The sequence below is a fragment of the Miniopterus schreibersii genome, assembly GCF_964146895.1.
Source record: "Miniopterus schreibersii genome assembly, chromosome: 13".
NCBI classification, from domain to species: domain Eukaryota; kingdom Metazoa; phylum Chordata; class Mammalia; order Chiroptera; family Miniopteridae; genus Miniopterus; species Miniopterus schreibersii.
In genome coordinates, this window is record NC_138113.1 from 16,873,818 (window position 1) to 16,894,222 (window position 20,405).

General features: G+C 49.2%; 1 protein-coding gene across 2 annotated transcripts in view; it reads left to right on the plus strand.

The window, feature by feature from the left end:
* Positions 1–15,661, plus strand: part of VIT (vitrin) — a 76,346-nt gene extending 60,685 nt beyond the window's left edge. The window contains exons 12-15 of one of the 2 annotated variants that reach the window (XM_081156635.1): positions 6,267–6,370; positions 8,904–9,130; positions 10,645–11,158; positions 13,903–15,661. In XM_081156635.1, the coding sequence (XP_081012761.1) occupies positions 6,267–6,370; positions 8,904–9,130; positions 10,645–11,158; positions 13,903–14,081 (1,024 nt within the window). In that variant the 3' untranslated portion in view covers positions 14,082–15,661. The remainder of the gene's footprint in view (positions 1–6,266; positions 6,371–8,903; positions 9,131–10,644; positions 11,159–13,902) is intronic. The other variant, XM_081156634.1, reaches the window with a different exon arrangement.
* Positions 15,662–20,405: the final 4,744 nt, after the last annotated feature.

The window sequence follows — 20,405 nt, forward strand, 5'->3', positions numbered from 1 at the left end:
GTTCACATCAACATCTCACATGCCACTTCTCTCCTCTCTGAGATGGCAGGCGAGCCCTTGAGCCACAAGCCACAGGGACACAGTCGCAAGGCTGAGTGAGCTGTGGATATAATTCGCACAAAAATCATATCCTTTTCCATCCCCTCCCCCCGTGCAGCCCTCCCAGAGGGACAAATGCCACAAGGCCTGACATGACGTCCTCCCCTTCCACGCAGCGGCTCCCCTTGGGCTCCCTCTGCTCGTGCACAGGGCTTACCCCGGCCCCCCGGGATCATTCTCCCTAGATCTCTACATCCACACAGAAGCAGATGGTCACCCCAGTGCACATCAGAACCGCTTGGGGAGCTTCTGAAAACTCCCAATGCCCAGACCAAACCTCAGATCAATTAAATCGGGATTCCTGAGGGTGGCATCATTAATTTTCAGCTCTCCCCACATGATTCTACTGTGCAAGCCCAGAGTGAAGGCACAAACGTTTCCTCAGGCCTGTGCTGTCCTCCGGGGAACCCCAGGCCCCTGGCCCTCCTGTCTCCCCCAGGTTACCAGCCTCGAGGGCCCCAGGAGCTCCACCCCTGCCTTTTCTCAGCCTTCCCCTTCCTCCCTCTAGACTTATTCACCTTCCCCTTCTCACCGGCAGCTCCACTGCTGATTTTCTTGATTCATACAGCGTCTCCTAAGACACTGCTACTCAAAGCGCGACCCACGATATCATCAGGGAGGTTGTTAGAAAGGCAGATCTCAGCCCTCACTCGATCAACAGAATCAGAATCTATATTTTAGCAAGATCCCCAGGTGATCGGATGAGTTCGGGAAGCTCTGCTGCTAGGACATTCCCTGTCCCAGGACATACCAAGCCCCGTGACATGGTTACAGACCAGACCCGGGAGCCCGAGGTCCTCTGAGGCCGGCAGACGGCACGACCGCCTCCCCTCCAGCAGGAGGCATGCAGGTTAATTTTCCACTTTTTGGTGGATGGGTGGAATTATTGTTACTAATTATAAAAAAAACTCTCATCTAAAAACTAAATTTGCTTATAAGTCCCTGCTCTGCACCTCTGATCCTAGGAAACGTGAGGAAGGCCAGTGTCTTTCCAAAAGGGGCCAGTGGGCTGGCCATCCTGCCCGGCGCTCTGAGAGCTTGGCGCAGCACAGTTTTCATTCTCAGCCAGTACTGCCCTCAAGGGACAGGGCTGCCACCCAAGCTGCAGCTGCCGGCGTGTCCCCGGGAAACCAGGGTCACCCTAGCGCATCTTCCTGACTTCATAAGCACTGTTCATCTCCGTGACTTAAGTCCCTAAATCACCACATTTTAGCCATTAAGAAAATTAAAAGAGTAAGTTAAATACAATTAGGTTATTTCATTGTAACCTTAAGTTGATGTCTTCTTGAAGGAAACCATTTTGAAAGGTTCTTGCCACAGGGACTATGATTAGTTAATATGTCTCTACTGGCACAAAAATTCATTTGAGAAGCTCATTTCATGTGACTGAACGTCTTCTGGGGCAAACCAGTAGACTCTGGGCCTTGAACCAAACGGGAGCCTTGGGACTGAAAGGGGCTTCCAGACTCCTCTAGACTCCAGGCCTTCCCAACCTACCTGAGGATAGATTCACCTGGGTCCCTTCTTTAAGAAAAAATTCCCAAACCCCAATCCAGACCAAGTGAACTGAGCTTCTTCCAGAAGGAGGCCTAGTAACCTATGGAGATGAATCAATGCCCCAGGTGAGGCTGATCGTCAGGGAGGTCTGGAAACGCCAAGGAGCAGCCCCAATTCCCTACCCTCAGGCCCCCAAGCCTTCCTAGGAATCACCTGTGCCCATTTCCTCTGGGTGGTTTCTCTTGTCGAACACTTCAGGGGAATCATTTTCTATTCCACAAATAATAGGCACAGCCAAACTCCAGATCTCCACAGTGGCTCCTCCTCACGAGCCCTAATGCCTCTTCCCAACATAAAACAACTTTATAGCTTCTCTTTGAGCTACAAACGTTTCATTTTTTTCTCTCATTTTCAAAAGAGAGCTTTGATATTGCTAAGAAAACAAGTGTTTTCCTTTATTAAGATCTCGTAATAAAAGCACAAGTTAAAAGGTTATTTACATAAAAACGTAGCGGCTTACCTCCTGGAGCTTTTCAAAGTCCCCGCCTCTGAAAAGTAGCCAGGCTGGGGCAGGGCGTCAGGCCACCAGCCCATATATCCTGAAAAAGGCCACACGCACCGTGCGCTCGGTGCCCAGGGCGGCCCGGCTGCAGGTGAAAGACCATTCACGCCTGTGATTTAATCACATTGCAGCTTAACAAGGATTCATTGAGTGTTTCCCACGCACTAAGCACTGCGCGATTTGCAGGGGGAGCGAGGTGAACTTCACCCAGCTGGTTTGGTCCCACTCGCCTCTGGGTCCCTTGGGGGATGAGCCGTGGTTTTGCGCCTGAGCGTAATTTTAGCAACTGGAAAGAGTTTCAGAGGTCCTCTGACCCAACCTTTCAATCCAATAAAACTAAATAAATAAATGTGATAGAGATCCTGTTCTTCGGGACTTCGCCATCTAGGGGAGGCAGTATTTTTTTAAAGAAATAACATTAAGTAAAATTAAAAGCATCTATTCACTGGGGATGTGAATAGCTCATGTGTCTGCCTCTGAAGATGGATTCACCTACCTCAGTGATGTCATAGAGGGAGAGTGTGGGCCCTGCGGAGTTCAAGGCAGAGTGTTCAACTCCACCCGGGGTGATCCGAGAGTGGGGAGGACACTGAGCTCTTCCCTCACTGGGTTCTTCCGCAATTATCTGTTACCCCTGCAGGGTGAGCACTGGGATGGGAGACACTGTGCCTGTGCTCAAGGAGCTTATAGTCGATCTTCATAATTCACAGATTCCATATTTGCAAAAATAGCTACTCCCTAAAATGTACTTGTAACTCTAAAATCAATTACTCATGGCACTTTCCCAGTCATTGCTAGACATGAACGGGGGGGCAGTTTTTGAGTCCCTCAACACACACGTTCCAGCCGAGGTCAGACAAGGCCATTCTTGTCTTTCTTGTTGCAGTTCATACCGTAAACAACTGTTCTTTCTACAGCCTGTTTAATGCCACAGTTTTGGCATTTTTGTGCTTTTATGTTGGTCATTTCTCTATTTAAAATGGTCCCCAATGACATGAGCAACACAATTTATGATTAGCTGTGATTTCTTTACAATCATCAGGGTGAAGGTGGTCAAAGGTAGAAACTTCCAGTTATAAAATAAGTCCTGGGGGTGTCATGTACAGCCTGGTGACTATTGTTAACAATACTGTACTATATACTTACAAGTTGCTAAGACATCTTAAAAGTTTTCATCCCAAGAAAAAAAATGTAACTATGTATGGTGATGGGTGTTCACTAAATTTATTCTGGTAATCGTTTCACAATATATGCATGAATCAATCATTATGTTGTACACCTAAAAGGAATACAATGTTATTTATCAATTATATCTCAATTTAAAAAACTAAATATATAAAATAGCCCCCAAGTGTAGTGGTGTTAGGCAGTCTAGGGTTTAAGTGCAAGAAGGTTGTGATATGCTTACGGAGAAAACACACACGTTAGATAGGTTTCCTTTAAGCGTGAGTTACAGAGCTGTTGGATGTGAGTTCAATGGTAAAAAAACCAGTGAGCCCGGCCGGTGTGGCTCAGTGGTTGGCATCAACCTATGGACCAGGAGGCCACAGTTTGATTCCCGGTCAGGGCACATGCCCAGGCTGAGGGCTAAATCTCGGTGGGGGCTGGGGGAGGGGGGTGCAGGACACTGCAGATCAATGACTCTCATCACTGATGTTTCTATCTCTCCCTCTCCCTTCCTCTCTCTGAAATAAAAATTAAAAATTAAGTTAAAAAAAAAAAAATGATTCAATATATTTAGAAAAAGAAAGGAAATTTGCTCAACTGTATGTGAGTCTGCTCTGGAAAGTGCTAAAGTAACATCTATAGTACATGTTGAAGTTATGAAAAAGTGGCTGAACTTATAAATTCATGAAATGACAGCTGATTTTTAAAAAAGCACAGTGGGTAGCTCTGTGAGGCTGAAAGCCAAAGATATTTACGTAAGCATTACCCAGGTCAGGAAAATGTTAAACCCTCCTCAGCTGGTGTTTTATTATACAGAAATATTGCATATAATTAATTCTTTGTAAGAAACATATTAAATTAGGTTTCTTCAAACAGAAACATACATCAATCAAGTTTATGTATTGATCTATTGAAGCAAATGTTGTAACCTGAGGCCCACAGGAACCTAACCCTGTATTTCCCCTGGGAGCAATGGCTCAGCATTTGCTAATTTGATGTTCACAGTGACTTTATAGAACATAATTATCACAAATAACAGAGGCTCCACTGTTTATGTAGTACAGCAAAGAGACAGGCAATCAACAAGTGCTCTACAAAGTGATCAATATTAAGACAACTTCCACACAGGGGGAACACCACAGGTGTGCCTAGGTCACTAGGTTCCACATTTAAATATCTTTTCTCTGTAAAAACTTTCTAAAGAAAATTTTATATTTTTTGCTTTTTAAATTATTTTTCTATGAGCAACACAATTTATGATTAGCTATGATTTCTTCACAATCATCAGACACACTCAGGAAATCTTACAAAGTGAGAAAATATAGCCCAAAAAGCATTTTCAAATGTAATTAAAATTTTATGAGCTAAAGTTTTTACAGCTAAAGAAGTATAGTGTTATTTGGTAGACAATTAGATATATGTCATGGTCAATATCAATTTTGCCTTTTCTTATTTTGTAGCTGATATTATTATTTTTGGCTTCAACTTTTTCCTTTTTGGCCTTTTTGAAAAAGGTTGTATTCTTTGGCTACTAAGGGAAGATCCAGACTTGAAGGACCCCGAAACTTATGCAATCTGGGGGTTCCTTTAAGGGAAATACCATAAAATTACAAATACAAAATTGGGCCCTTTAGAAGAGGCGTCCCTCTCATTCTGGTTCGCCCGCCTCTGCCAGGCCCTGGAGGCCGCTGGATAAAGCGCCCGCGGCAGGGCCACTCTGGGCACAGGGATACCAGGCAGGAAGCCAGGGCACAGCTCCGGGAGGAGATGAAGGTCCGGACCTGAGAACAGAGAGGATGGGAGAGAGACAGGAGCTGCCGGAGAGGCTGGGCCCTGCGAATTCCAACCTGGAACTGCCTCGACCTTTCCCTCCTGGACCCACTTTTGGTGTTTGTGGAAAGGCTGCTTTGAAAAGTCTCCTTCGCCCCCTCCCTGGGGGCTTAGCAACCTGCAGCGGGGACAGCCACATAGTTTGCAGGGACTCTTATTCAAACGTTATTAAGAAGTTCAAGGCGGCAGCATCAGAGCACTGAGGCAAGTGCAGGCCCTTCTGCAGCCCCGGGCCCGTGTGCCCTTAGGAGCCACAGTCCCAGGAGCCCCGCGGATGGCTGAGTGCCCCGGCTTCACGGGATGGGCTTTTCCTGCGCATCGTGCTTCCTCCCGGGGGTGGGCTCCCGTGCGCCTGACAGCGCCTCACCCCGCCCTGCGTGCCCCCACCTGCTCGTGAGGGGCCCCTCGCACCCTCTGCTCCGCTCAGCTGCTCCCAGGCCTGTTGACAGTTTCCCAAGGAGGCTCCTCTCTGGAGAGGAATCATCACTGTCCCTCCGCTTGACTTGCTCCAGCTCTTCTCCGGCTCATCTGTGCCAGGCTTCGACAAAGCAGACGTTGACTTTCTCAGGGAGGTTTGAATAGTCTCACCCAGTGCCAGGAGCTACCACATGAGAAAGCCGGAGGGATGGCTTTTGCTTGGCACCACCGCTAAGATGCAGGGCAGGGGTGACCCAGGGGGTGGCTAACAGCTGAGACGTTCCTTTCTAGAGAGGGGGCCTTGGGGCAGCCTGGGAACATCCTGACATTTGCAAAATCCCACTTGACAACAGTCTGCGCTTCAGCAGTATGACTGTGACGATCTCTGTTTTTATCTAGATGAAGAAACTGAGGCCCAGAGGAGCTGAATGGCTTCTCAAGGTCACATAGCTAGGAAATGACAGTCAAAACTAGACCCCACGCCTTCTGAAGCCTGAACCAGCCCCATTTCCTTCGCACACACTGGGGAGGAGCTCAGCCCTCCCATCTCACCGTTAACTTCTGTCCACAGCGGGGGATTTTATCGAGGCAGCTTCCATTCTGTGCGTATATAAAAGAATCGACTATGATGTCTACACTCCTCCAAAGGTAATAACTGCCCACCTAATTTTTATTTCTTGTTCTGACTCTTCAGAGACAACCCTGCTACCCAATTTAACCTCAAGACTCACATGAATTCCCAAGATCTGAAGACAGCCATAGAGAAAATCACCCAGAGAGGAGGGCTGTCTAACGTAGGTATGTGATCAGGGTTCGTTCTCTCCGGCTCCCGTGGCTCTCATCCTACGTGATTGTCTTCTAGCATTATAAATAGGAGGGAAGAATAATACTAATCCACCGAGAAATGATCTACACGACACCCGTATCTTTTCCCAAGTATTATCACAGGTTCGGGGGCAAGAATCATTATCACACATAAGCCGAGAGCTCCAGCATGCCTGCTTCCTTCAGGACAAGCAGGGCTGCTTTGTGACTGTCCCGACTGGTCTACCGGCCTCCGCTGTCCACATTCAGGAAGCTTCACTTGGGGATCTTGTCCTCATCTGTTCCTGTTAAGTGATGACTGTGCCAGGAGAGACGTGTTCTCAGGCCCCTGTGACGTCTGAGCCTTGAGGGAGGGGGAGCCGCAGGAGTCCTCAGCCAGGCAGGCCCAGAAACTGCATTTTATTAAGTTACCCCGGGAGTGACTGGGCACCAGGAAACCGTTTTTACACTAACTGAGCTTCAGGGCTGCCAAGGAGCCCATGCCGATGTACTGACTTATAAACGGTGGTCTGGCTTTGGGGCACAGGGAGGGCTGATTGTCCACTTCCCAGGGAACGTTCCTACCCTTGAAGTCCAAGGAAATGAAGAAGTGAGCTGTAGTCACTTGGCATGAAACACACACAGGGAAACAAGCTCCAGCTTCCAAAGGTGGCTTCTAAACGCTTCCTGCAGACCCAGGGCTCCAAGACCAGGAGCCCCTTTCTCAATTCTGCCACCACAGTCTCTTCAGGAATCTGCTTCAGCCAGGAAGCCACGACGATCGGGAAGCTCCCGATACCTCTGCCAGCTCCCAAACCACGCCCTGCCTGCTCCGCTCACACACCAGCCTCGCCCCCTCAACACCAGCAAAGCTGGGATCATCACAGGCACCTCCGCTAACACTATCCCAGGGCAGTCAGACCCTACAGATGCTCGTCAGAAGAAAGAACAGAATGGAAAGAACAGTCTCTGCCTCAGTTTCATCGTCTAACTCTCGTGTGTGTGCATCAATCCACGACGCGAAAACAAACCCAGAACTGTGGCTGCAAGAGACTCAAAACTGTCATTTTCAGGTTTCTAGCCTCTGTTTTCAAGACATTCTGGAAGGTGGATGGAATGTGTGTTGAGCACTCATTGACCATGGGTGCGGATCTAAGGTTGGGTAAGGTCAAGGTGATCTTATGGCTCCCTGTGCTCTGCCTACAGGCACCTAACCTTAGGCCAGACGCCCTTGGTCCTTGAGGGAGACTATGCTTTAGTTATGAAGGCATTTCTCAGCAGCCAAGGTTTTCCCTCAGCAACTCTGCTCTACGCAGCCAGCTCACATGGGATCTCCAAGACATTTGTCCAGCAACTGCACATATTGATCTTTTCATTTGACAGGTGAGATCATACTGGCCAGTGGAGCCAGGATGCTGGCCAAAACCAGAGGAGCACTGAGTGTAATGACGTTAATCCTAAAGTCTTGAGAAAGTAGTTCTTAACTTTTATTTAGATTGAAGACCCCTTTGAGAATCACCTGAAAGCTATGACCCTTCTACCCAAATAGATACTTATACAAACGAAACATTGCAAAACATCAGAGGATTTATGGATACACACCCCCAGTGCCCTAGGGATCCACAGAACCCAGGTTAAGGGCCCCACCTTACTATGCACAGCTGTGCTGACTTGAGGGTTACCAGTCATCCCAGTTTGCCCAGGAGCATATGGGCCTTTCAGTGCTGAAACTGGGAAAGTCCTGGAAAACTGGGACAGTCACCCCAATTGACTCCAACACTTTCCTGAGGCCCTTGACAGTACAAAACATGTGCTTGGGAAAGGCATGCTGGAGGCTTCCTTATATCTCTCAGCTGAGGCGGTTTATTGTCATGGAAATCTAGGCACAGAGACAGGGAGGGACCTACCTAGGGCCACACAGCCAGTAGGCAACATAGCTGGGGCTAAAACACAGTGCCTCGGCTCTCAGTGGGTGCAGTGCTTCCCTGACAAGCCACACCTGTACCCCTGGCATGGAACTGGACAAAAGGTGTCACTGAACCCGGAACACAGTCCTCCACATCCAGCAGCTCCTGGAGCACCACCAGCCTCACCCCAAGCTGCAGGAGGCAAGCAGAGGCTCCTCTCATTCAGTCAACTCCTCCCACCCCATGCTCTGAAAAACAAGATGGGGCCAGTTTAGGGGAGGTCCCAGTACCCAGGACCTGTGGGACTTCTTTGTTCCCATGAAAGCCTTTCCTGCCTGCTTGCCGGTCCCCTCCAGTTTGTTGTGTTGTTGTTTTTTAATATGAGACAATTAGAAGCTAAAGGCTTCAAGTGAAACTGGGGAGAGAAATGGATGGTGGTGATGGTTCCACAACACTGTGAATGTGCATAACCCCCTGCACTGTGCACCTAAAAATAGTGACAGTGGTAAACAAAGCAACAAATGAGGGAGGGAATGAGAGTGTTTTTATGCTCCTATGATCTCTTCCTATGATTATAATGGGCATAGTGGCACCAAGCATGAGTTTTCTTCTTCCTCCAGGCCGGGCCATCTCCTTCGTGACCAAGAACTTCTTTTCCAAAGCCAATGGGAACAGAGGCGGTGCTCCCAACGTGGCCGTGGTGATGGTGGACGGCTGGCCAACAGACAAGGTGGAGGAGGCCTCCAGGCTCGCCAGAGAGTCCGGGATCAACGTTTTCTTCATCACCGTTGAGGGTGCTGCTGAAAACGAGAAGCAGTTCGTGGCAGAGCCCAACTTTGCGAACAAGGTGCGTAGCTGCCCGGAGACCCACCGCTGTCAGCATTCCCTGCACGTGGCAAAGCTGTTTCTTGTCCCGTCAAATGGTCAAGCGGGCGTTAAGCTCACTGCGAGGCGGGAGGGCCCCCCTGAGGGACCAGGACATCGGAAACCTGGAATTACCCCGCAAAGAAAACTGAACTGAAGCACAGCACTGAAAGAGCAGCGTCTCCAGGGTCTCATCAAGGGGCTGTCCCAGGCCCCTGCCTCCCTCCCCAGCCAGGGCCCTCACCCCAGCCAAGCAGCCCATCCAGCCTTCTCAGGGCCGTGCACACGGGCGCCATACACTAGCTCACGCATGTGCACACGCACACACTGCAGATTAACCCCTCTGATAACCAAGGAAAGGGGGCATTGAGCCAGGCCAGGGAGGCTGTTTTCAGACTCTGCTCCCGGCCGTCTGCCATGACGCCCACACACAGGCCCGTGCACCAGCCGCGGGTCTCCTGTCCGCGCCCAGCGCCGCACTCTCTCCCGCCAGGCCGCCCGGTGCAGGCCCCTCCTCTCCACCCACCGGCTGGAATTCAGCTCAGCCTCCGCGCTCCGCTCAGGGGTCACCTAGTCCACGAAAGTTCTGCGAACCCCACTTAGGCTCTTATAAACCGATTCAAAGTATTTCCTAAGACACTTTTAAATCCTTCCTGGTTTTAACATAAATGTTTAATTATCCGAGTTCATCTGGCGACATCAGGTCTGTGATTCTCCGTGACCCCTGGAGAGGGAGCAGAAGAGGACATGCCCCCTCTAGGAACACGGGCCCGTCACCACCGGGTGGCTCCCTGTTCATTCACAGCTGCGTCACAGTTTTTCTGGAACAAGCTTGGGCACAAGTAAATAAATACTCATTTGCCTGGAGGCAGGGTTGTCTGGAGGACAGTGACTGGGTTTTCAAGGCAGAGAGATTTACCGTCCGGTCTCAGGGACTCGGGGATGTCCCTCCCCTGCTGGCCCTGGGTTTGTCCCTTTAGGACAGAGAAGTTATAATTCCAATTTGCAGGATGAGGGTGGGGCTAAATGACAGAGTCTCTCCAAGAGCATGGACTGCAACAGCTGACACATGGGGGACCCCTTCTCGCTGGGTGCAGGGCTGCTCTGGGGCCATTTCTGTAGCTGCTTCTCGGGTGTGCCTTGATTTCCCAGTCAGAACGAAGCGCTCTGTAACCCCCCAGGCGCTGGTGCCCACCAGTGCCAATCTCATGGCCGGCCGCCAGCACAAATGAGCTGGCAAATCTGCAGAGACTTAAATAGCTGGGCACTGTGAAGCCACTGCAGAGCCGGGCTGAGGGGGGGGGGTTCAGAGATCCCCCTAGGGGTCCCCCCCAGTGAGTGCCAAACTGGGCAAACCCAGAGGGAGAGAGAGCTTTAGGAGAGCTAACTAGTGTAGAGAACTGTTAGCTTCTCCCCGGCCCTGCTGGTGCCGGGAATCGTGGCAGGCTGGGGGCTTGAACCCCTGACCTGGCGGGCGCCCCCCGCCCTGTCTTCCAGGCCGTGTGCAGAACGAACGGCTTCTACGCGCTCAGTGTGCCCAGCTGGCTCAGCCTCCCCAAGAGCGTGCAGCCCCTGGTGAAGCGGGTCTGCGACACCGAGCGCCTGGCCTGCAGCAAGACCTGCCTCAACTCGGCCGACATCGGCTTTGTCATCGACGGCTCCAGCAGCGTGGGGACCGGCAACTTCCGCACGGTCCTCCAGTTTGTGGCCAACGTGAGCAGAGAGTTCGAGATCTCGGACACGGACACGCGCGTCGGGGCCGTGCAGTACACCTACGAGCAGCGGCTGGAGTTTGGGTTTGACGCCTACAGCACCAAGCCTGACGTCCTCAGTGCCATCAAGAGGGTGGGCTACTGGAGCGGGGGAACCAGCACGGGAGCCGCCATCAACTTCGCCCTGGAGCAGCTCTTCAAGGAGTCCAAGCCCAACAAGAGGAAGCTGATGGTCCTCATCACCGACGGCAGGTCCTACGATGACGTCCGGGTTCCCGCCACGGCCGCCCACCGCAAGGGTAAGCTGCCCGCTGCCGGCCGGCCGCTGAGTGGCCCGGCGGGCCGAGGGAGGGACCGTCTTTTTAATCCCACGCCCCGGGTCACTGCGCAGGAGGGTGTGGCACATGAAGAAGGAGTTTGCAGAAAACTAATGCTTTAAAAGAAAAGTGCTGTTTCTGTAAGTAACTGCTAACCAGATGTTGGCTGTTTGGGGGAGGCCTCAAAGAAATGTCTATTCAAAATATTTAGAGATATTTCCATATAAAAATTTGCAAGCGGCCAACGAAACTTTAAAACCATGAAAAATATGTCGTTGTAAATGTTTAGAAAATCAGTCACACCCAATGCCTCTTTCACAGAATCTGTGCATAATCGCCGTTTTGAAAAGTGTCGTAAAATATCATAAACATACAAACAGCCTGGAGAAGAAAAACACCCCAAGTGACAGCAATAATAGTAATAATGACAATAAAAGTAAACGGAGCGGTCAGCGAACACCAGAGACCCACAGCGGGGACTAGTGAGCAAGATTCAGGCGGCGCGGGGTTGTTTACATCCCCTGTTTTCTTTCTCCTTCTTAATTTGGGTTAGTCTGCAGGAATTTTCGGCATTTCTTAAGGCTGCTTTTAATCCTTCCAGAAACAAGGAGGGGTAAAGCTAAGCAAACAGGCCTTAAGATGAACCAGCCGTTCTGACTGGAAACCAAGTCACCAGACGCCGGGTTTGGGCAGAGTCTTCCCGTGATTTACCCCTGCGGGGCCGGGGGCGTGCTCATATGGCAGGATGGTAGACGGCCAGCACTCACAGTGTCCCTTGGGCTCATGTCAGCATCGTGAAGATGGTTGAAGGCTCAGAAGCAGCCTGTCCAAAGTTCCAAAGTGAGTGGGCAGGGCCAAGGGGCCCAGCTCTTGACTAAAGTCCAGGGCTCCCCTGCTTCCTCCAGACATCTGTCCCCAGCCCCCGTTCAGCTCCACTCTCACTTATTTTTCTAGATGTCTCTCCTTCGGGCCTCAACCAGAGGGTGTCCTTGGACAACTCCTCATCAGAAGTGCATACTGAGAGAGATGTCCTAGGAGCCATCGGGGCCACCTGACTCTGGGCAGCTCTAAAGAACTCAGACCAATAGATACAAATTACATGGAGGCAGCAGGCACCGTGTCCCTGGGATGTCCGAGCCAAGGCTGGGCGAACATCTGTCAGAATTGCCAGTACAAGGCTCTCTACAAGGGTGGGCTCAAGAATCTGAAAAACTACATTTTTAACACCGTTTACGTTATCTTTATGGGGGGCAGCCTTTTCGTCTTTGAGCAGAAATGAGGCCTTAGTCAGGCTAAGCCAGGCCCCTTCTGCTGCAAAGCTGTTTCTCTGTCACTTGCCAGCATCTTAAAGCCCAAAGCTGCCTGTTCCCAATGTAGACAACATTCAGAGAAGACACTGGAGAGGTAAGGAGAGGGTCTGGCAGCTTAAATGCAGTTTAATGAGCCACAGTTGAAAAGCAGCTTAGACCAAAACCATGTGAGGTGTGGAAGGCTCTGCAATCAGCAGGACAGGGCACCCAGGAGCCCCTGGGGATGGTGACATGGGCTTCTGTGGGTGGCTGGGGGACAGGTGCCTGGGTTCTGCCCTCTGGTTCATGGCATCTTGCTCACCCCACTCTGGCCAGCCTGGAGGCAGCGTGGGAATAGGCGTTTGTAGGGTAAGGCCAAGTACCTGCTGACCAGCTGCCCCCAACGCAAATCAAGAACCACACACCAGGCAGTCTCCCTGATTTCCCATTGAGAATAGACTCCTCTCTCTGACTCTGTCCTCTGCTCCCTGGGGCATCTTGCTCCCTGTTGTAGTCCAAGCCCTTTAATCTCACTATCTTCTTTCCCATTTGCATCTAGACATCCTCTAGTCTCTCCCTTTCTAAACAATAAAACAACTTTCTTTGACCCCACGTTCTGCTCCAGCTCCCACTGCCTCCTCCCCTTTCCGGCCACACCTCTGGAAAGGATGAGCTCTATGTGCTGTCCCTTTTCACTCTCAGCTCATGGCAATTCACTTGGTTTCTTTGGCATCTACTCCTCTGAAACTGCTGTCTCCAGGCTACTCATGTCTGATTTTTGTTTTTTCCTAAATCCAGTGAGCACTTATTGGTTTTCATCCTACGTGACCTCCTGCAGCACTCAACACTGTTGGCCTTTCTCTTGTTTTTAAACCCTTTCTTCATGGCGGTGACAGAGCAGATGCTGGGTGCCTCTCTCTCTAGGTCCTGGTGCAGTGTTCCCACACTGGGAATGAGCTTGGGGTTTATGGTTTGTAAAGTAACCCTCCAGTGAGCCTAAAGTCATTCAATGCCACTGTCTTAGTTAAAAAGATCTTGGACTGTGTTTTGATGCATTTAAGGCTCTCTGACATTTTGTTTGGCTCTACACACAGGTAGAGCAGGCTGGTGCTATGTGGTATGATCTGCATGGCACCAAAATTTCACCTGTCCCAAAATATCATCCCCTCTGCTGCTCGTGGATATGAAATTCTGCTCATGCATTTACTGCATTCTGTCTGGTTTATTTCCTCAAAAGACTAGAAACTCCTGCGAGGTATCAACCATACCTACTTAGTTACTGTAGGCACATAGCAGATGCTCATGCTTTGGGCACATTTCTGGTTTTGGACTTAGCTGCGTTCCAGCACAACAGCCAGCAGAGCAACAGAAGGCAGGGATTCATTAGCAGCCCCTTTTCTTGGGCACGTCTGCTTCACCGAAACTTTGTCCCCACAGGAGTGATCACCTACGCAATAGGCATCGCCTGGGCTGCACAGGACGAGCTGGAAATCATCGCCTCTCACCCAGCCAAGGACCATGCCTTCTTCGTGGATGAGTTCGACCACCTCTACAAATCGGTCCCCAAGGTCATCCAGAACATTTGCGCCGAGTTCAACTCCCGGCCTCGGAACTGACTTCGGAGCGGGCAGGCGCCGCCTTCCTGAGCGACCCGGGACAACGCCCAGGGCCTCGGGCCTGCGCAGGGCAGCGAGGCGCGTGGGCCGGAGAAATGCTGTGTCACTACCGTTCTTTGCCAGTGTGGCTTTTCCATACTTCTAAACCTGGAGCTAGGAAGATGGTCATAAATTTGCAGAATGAGCCTAAATGATGCATCCTTTTGAGGGTGCTGAGGGTTCCACATTTTGACAGTTGTTTTCAAAATAACTATTCAGGATAGAGTACAGCACTTATGACAGGCTCAGCCAAAGCTTTTTATTTTTTATTTTTTACTTGTCATTAGAACTCTGTAACCCTCAACAAGTTTTATTTTTGTCCTGACAACGTGGGAGTTGCTTAATTAAATATTTCAAGGGATACCTGTGATCACTGTGTGTCGTGGGTAGCGGTCACAGGATCTGTATCAGGGCCACCCTCTGCTCTCCTCCTTCCCCAGTGCACTTGCTGTGCACTCACTCCCGGCCCAAGGCGGCGACACACCCACGGGGTGCAGAGAAACTGCTCCGCCACCGCAACCACTAGCTATAGGACCAGTTGGGAAACGGCCCTGGAGAACCAAGTTGAACCGGCTTAAAACTGGTGCATTGAACTGGCACAGAGGCTCTCAGCCTTCGCTGCATGTTAGAATCCTTGCAGACTGAAATGCAACCTGGGAACCCCCAGAAGAATCACAATTAGAGATGACATTGGAAAGTTATGTTTTGTGAAAATGTGTGTTGAAGAATGCTACTCTGAATGGAGGCAAAAGGTAGTACCTGTGTAAATACCTGGGACAAAAGACTTACGTAAAACATTTTGAATTAAAGTTATCATCCATTTATCAGAATTTGCATAAAGTTTACCAAATCTCTCAGTACCTGGAGAGAGAATATATCATCAATTGAAAATGTGGGCTACAGAAAAGAATCCATTAAATGTGTCAGCAATTTCAAATTTATTAACCATAAATTTAACTTTAAAGGCAATTGCAAACAAATATGTTCAAAAACTTCAAAATATGGAAACTATTTTCAAAAAGGAAATGCTTTGTAAAGATACCAGTGACACACCTTTACTGAGAGATTCTGCTAAGAAACTAAAGAGCTTAAATAAGTACTAAGAACAATTACTCTGCCTATATTTTTAAATGTGTAGATAATTGATATAAAGGAGTCCCCCCCCAATATCACTTCAATGTACACACACAAGTAATTTAATTTTTTAAGAAAAATTTTCTTTTGAAAAATAGTTTTGAGTATAATTATTTTATAGGGACCTTGTATAAAAACCATTTGTTGCCCAGCTGGGCGTGGCTCAGCAGTTGAGCATCGACCTAGGATCCAGGTGATCGGGGTTCGATTCCCGGTCAGGGCACAGGCCGGGGTTGTGGGCTTGATCCTCAGTGGGGGGCGTGCAGGAGGCAGCGGATCAATGACTCTCTCATCGCTGATGTTTCTATCTGTCTCTCTCCCTCTCTCTTTCTCTGTCTGAAATCAATAAAGATATATTACAAACAAAAAACAAAATCCATTTGTCATCAATAAGTAAATATTCCCCCAAATAATATACTTTTAATTACTTTGGTATCCTCTGTCATTCACAAAATTGTCCTAGTCTAGGAAATAAATTATATAGTCACCCTAGTTACAGAAATTATAATTTTGAAGATAAATGGAACCTCCTCAGATGGGCCTGTGGTCTGTGTTGTCAGTAAATGTTTGCGTGTGGAGGAAGCATCATCAGAAATGAGGTGGCCGAGGTGCTCAGAGGCCACGGTGTCATCAGAATTGTCAGGGTGGATGTTCACCAAGACGGTGACGGGAGTCAGGCTGCGGAAGGAAAGAGGGAGCCAGGCTCTGGTGTGTTCAGTGAATGGGAGAAGGTGACTGGAAGGTTGGGAGAAGGCGGCAGTGACAAGAATGGAGGGCTGAGGCCAGACCTTCAAGGGAAAGGGGTGCTTTGAGGGAGGAAGAAAGGGAGCTTGGAAGAGCCCTGGGGGCGAAGAGCAGGCTGATCCCATTCCAGGCCTGAAATCCAGGGGGAGAGAGCACAGGAAGCCTCCACTCAGAAAGTGGCAGCAACCAGGGTTCAGGTAAGTGAGGGCGAGAAAGGGTTACGGGAGCAGCTAGCTCGGGTGGGAAGGCTGGGGTGGCTGAGGCAGGGCCGCTGGCACAGAGCAGTTTGGAGATAAAGGTCCTAGTGGTGATGGGTGACATGGGAGGCCTGGGTATAAATGCCACCTTGCTCAACCTGAACTATGCCCAACACTGCCGGGGAGGCACTGAAATCTTACACTGCAAGCAGGACCTGAGAGACAATTCATGTCAAGCCCTCCAATGGCAAAAAGGGAACCCAGGCCCGAAGAAGGTTGTGCAGATACGAAGGGACAGGACCAGAATGCAGGTCTCCTGTCTTCCAATCTACTGACTCATCCAACTGCCTTCTTTTGGGTTTGTACGCCCTCTCCTCTCCCCCATCCTTACCCTACACACACACCTGGTTCTGCACACTCGTGGGCTCTGGTCCAGCCTTTGCAGAGCTCTCTGGGTCCTGCACACTTGGGGCCAATCTCCTAAGGCGACTCTCATCCTGTGGTCTCAGCAGAGAAGCTCTTCATGCCCTGCCCCCCTCCCGGGCAACCGAAACAAGCAGAAAAGCTCATCAATGGGTCCCGCTGCTCCGGGCGCGTATAAGGTCCGAACCCCACTCACGGTCTCACCTCCCAGGAGTTAGGGCTCTGTGAAAAAAGTTTCTTTGCTAAGAGTTTTGCAACAAGGCTCTGCTAAAAATTTGCAGCCACACTGACAGGGTTCAGATATTTGTTTCGTTGGGCTCTTTAAGCCCCTTTGAACAGGACAAAAGCTGCATGAAGCAGGTCTGCCAGCAGCAGTCTTGGGGGCCTGGCATGGGTTTATGAAGACGAACAATGCTTCTGTACCCAAGGATTTGCAGCCTCAAAGAGGAGTTCCCAAATAATAATATTATTTTCCAGTCACAATCTTAAGAGAAGTTCTCCTCTTAGATTACCAAGACATAAATGTATCAAGTAGGAAATATGCTTGAAAGCCTAAATTCAATTACTTTGGAAAAAGACATTTATTCAAGTAATGCCTTTGAGGGGTTCACAGTTCAGTGGAAAACCACACACAAATGAACAATTAAGATCGCGTAATTAATATGGGATCATGTACAAAGTGCATGAAGGGCGATTGCCAATAGCCTCCTGAGAAATCAAATCCCAGGGGTGCCTAACAGTGAGTGTTCGCTGCACGCTGGACATTGTTCTCAGGGCTGCACATGTATCCAGTCGCTTGTCCCTATGATTTGCTGGGAGAGGTACCATTATTATTTGCATTTTACAGATCATGCACCTGAGGCATGGAGACGTCAAGCAACTTGCCCAAGGTCATAGAGCTGGTAGAGGCAGATCCGGGAATTAAACAGAGGCAATCCGAATCCAGGGTCAATCTACTCAACCACTTTGCTTCTTTAAGTGGTGGTATATGAAATAACCAGTGGCTGCAGAGGGGGTTCTCTAGTAAGCTTGACAGCTTAAAATATATGTGTAATTCTGCAAAGTGTATTTTCAGTATCTATTAAATGTGCAGTCTATTAAATGTCCAGTGCAAACTGCATGTCCCTCCATCACTCCTGACCCTCTGGACAGCCATCCTGCCCTCACTTGTGATGGGTGATTTTAATCTATAGTTTGTAGTCCCTGTAGCTCCTTCATCCTCTTGTTAAACTCCTATTCACCCTTCAAGTCTCAGTCCAATTGCCACCTCCTCTCCGGAGCCCTCCCTGACCTGCTCAGACAGACATAGGCTCTCTGGAAACAGAATCTTCACCCACCTATCTTCCAGTGACCTTTTTAGCCCCTTCTCATTAGGGGACACAATCCATACATGTCCTCAGGAACACTTAATACAGGGAATGAGAGCTAAGTCTAGGCCTGTGTCTAAGTCATCTGACAGCGGCAACCCCAAATACAGTGGCACTGGCAGGATGGGAGGCAGACGCTTCAGGAAGAGGGAAGCAGGATGTGATGGGAAGAGGGAGAGGATCTGATTCCGTCCACACTGCACCACTCTCAGTGCACTACACCACACTGCACTACATTACAACCACTGTTTTCTAGAAACAGAATCTTCTTCGAGTATCTAACCACAAGGTAACTTTGTTCCTTACCTTCTGCTCTTGTTTTTCCTACAGAAATAACAATTCCAATTTCTTTTTTTTAAATGTTTTTATTGATTTTTATTTATATATTTATTTTGAGAAAGAGGAAGGGAGAGGGAAAGATAGAAACATCAATGATGAGAGAGAAACATCATCGATCCACTGCCTACTGCGTGCCCCCTGCTGGGGGTCGAGCCCCCAACCCAGGCACTTGCCCTGACCGGGAATCAAAATGGTGACCTCTTGGTTCCTGGGTCGACGCTCAACCAGTGAGCCACACTGGCTGGGCAACAATTTCAATTTCTGTTTACCTTCATGAGTTCCACTTGATAAACATGCTTTAAGCACTTATCATGTGCCAGGCACTGAGGTAGGCCCTGGGGTGCAGAGATGAGTAAGACCCAGTCCCTGCCCCAGGAGCTTAGAGGCCAGGGTGGGAGAGAAACGCACAAACAGATAACATCTGACTATCATGTGACAGTGACAGGCAACCTTGGGCTGGCTTCTGTCTGCTTTAGCCAGATGAAGAAAGATGGAAAAGGCGTCCCAGCAGAGGGGATGATGGGAGCAAAGGCAAAGAGGATGAAACAGGTGACACACAGAATGACAGCTTGAAACTTGAGGCAGAGGTGTCAGGGATGAAGCTGGAGAGAGGCAGGGGCCAGGCCATGGAAGGTTGTGTTGGTTAAAGTTTTCTTGGTTGCAAGTAACAGAAACTCAATTCACAGTAGCTCAAGCAAAGGGAGAATTTTTGGACGGAAACTGGAGCAGGTCGTGAACTCCAAGGCCCGGGAGCGGGACAATCAGCGAGGCCTCTCGAGCGACTCTCCCCCAGAATGAGCGTCCTCTGGAAACTGTTGAACAGCCCTGCAGAGGGAACCAAGTGAGGCTCCCCCAGCAAGGACGGACCCCACGACGCTGCTTCCTTCCGCGGGGCCACCAACAACCACATGCTTCTGTCTGATCACCTTGCCATGAGGAACCTTCTAAAATTCCTTGAAGCATCGCGTCGTCCTGAATGCTGACAGATGCACATCCGTAAGTGCCTGAGTGTGGAAAACCAACTGCAGGCTGATAGTCTTCCTCTCTTCTACTTAGAAGCTTTACCCAAGAAAACCAGTGACTGTCTCTCTGACTCCCCTTCAGTTCTCTTGGCCTCAATGGCTACAAGATGTTCCTTGTTTATAGACCATTAGACGCTGGAAACTGTGAAGTCTGTCAGGGAGGCCTGGGTGCCGATTCTGGGATCTGCTTCTGTTTTTACTGACTGAGGATAAATGTACTATTTTTGATAACCGTCCACAGAGAAAACAAATAAGGTTGAAAGACGACGATTTCAATGCAGGCTTTGCTCTTTTTTTAAATTTTTTTTTAATATCCTGTAATTGAAAAATACTGAGCTTAACTTTATTCCTGCCATCCCTCTAACACAAACTGAGCCTGTAGCAAACAAGCTGCCCAAGTAAGCAAATGCTATCCTGGGCTTGGCAGCGGAGACTTTCTTATAAAAAACACAATTCCAGCTGAATAGCTCCTTTCTGTGACTCCTCTCCTTTCACACTTCATTGAGGTGAGCAGGGTGTATTCAGGTTAATGGCAAATTGAAATCCGGGTTCTCGACAAAGAGCCTTTACATGACTGCCCGGGGCACAGAAACCGGGAGGGCCTGGAAGCCATGGAAACTGTGTAAACACCAAAACAAGACCCAAAATCATTTTAATTGTTGGTCTGACATCCCCAAGGCATTGGTAAACCTGCATCTTGATATTATGATATTGATTTTTTTTTCCAGTTATCTTAATACTCGACAAGTTCTCCCTGCCATCAGAGTGAAAGGGAGTTTCTTTCCCCTCTCAATAGGGGGGTTGTGTGGCATTTTAAAGCCAAAGAGGGAACAGGAGCAAGTCGAAGTTTATAAACCACTGTGGTAATAACTGTCTAAGATACACACCAAGCAAAATAAATGAGCAGATGAAGTTTTCTGAAGGGCAAAGTAGCAGTGTAATTTGGATTTCTCCTAAGAGAATACTCTCTTTGAACTGGGACACTACTGCTGTGTGGAAACTCAGGGGATCTTTCCAGCTCCTATGACCTAAATGAAAACCTGGAACACCCACATGCCC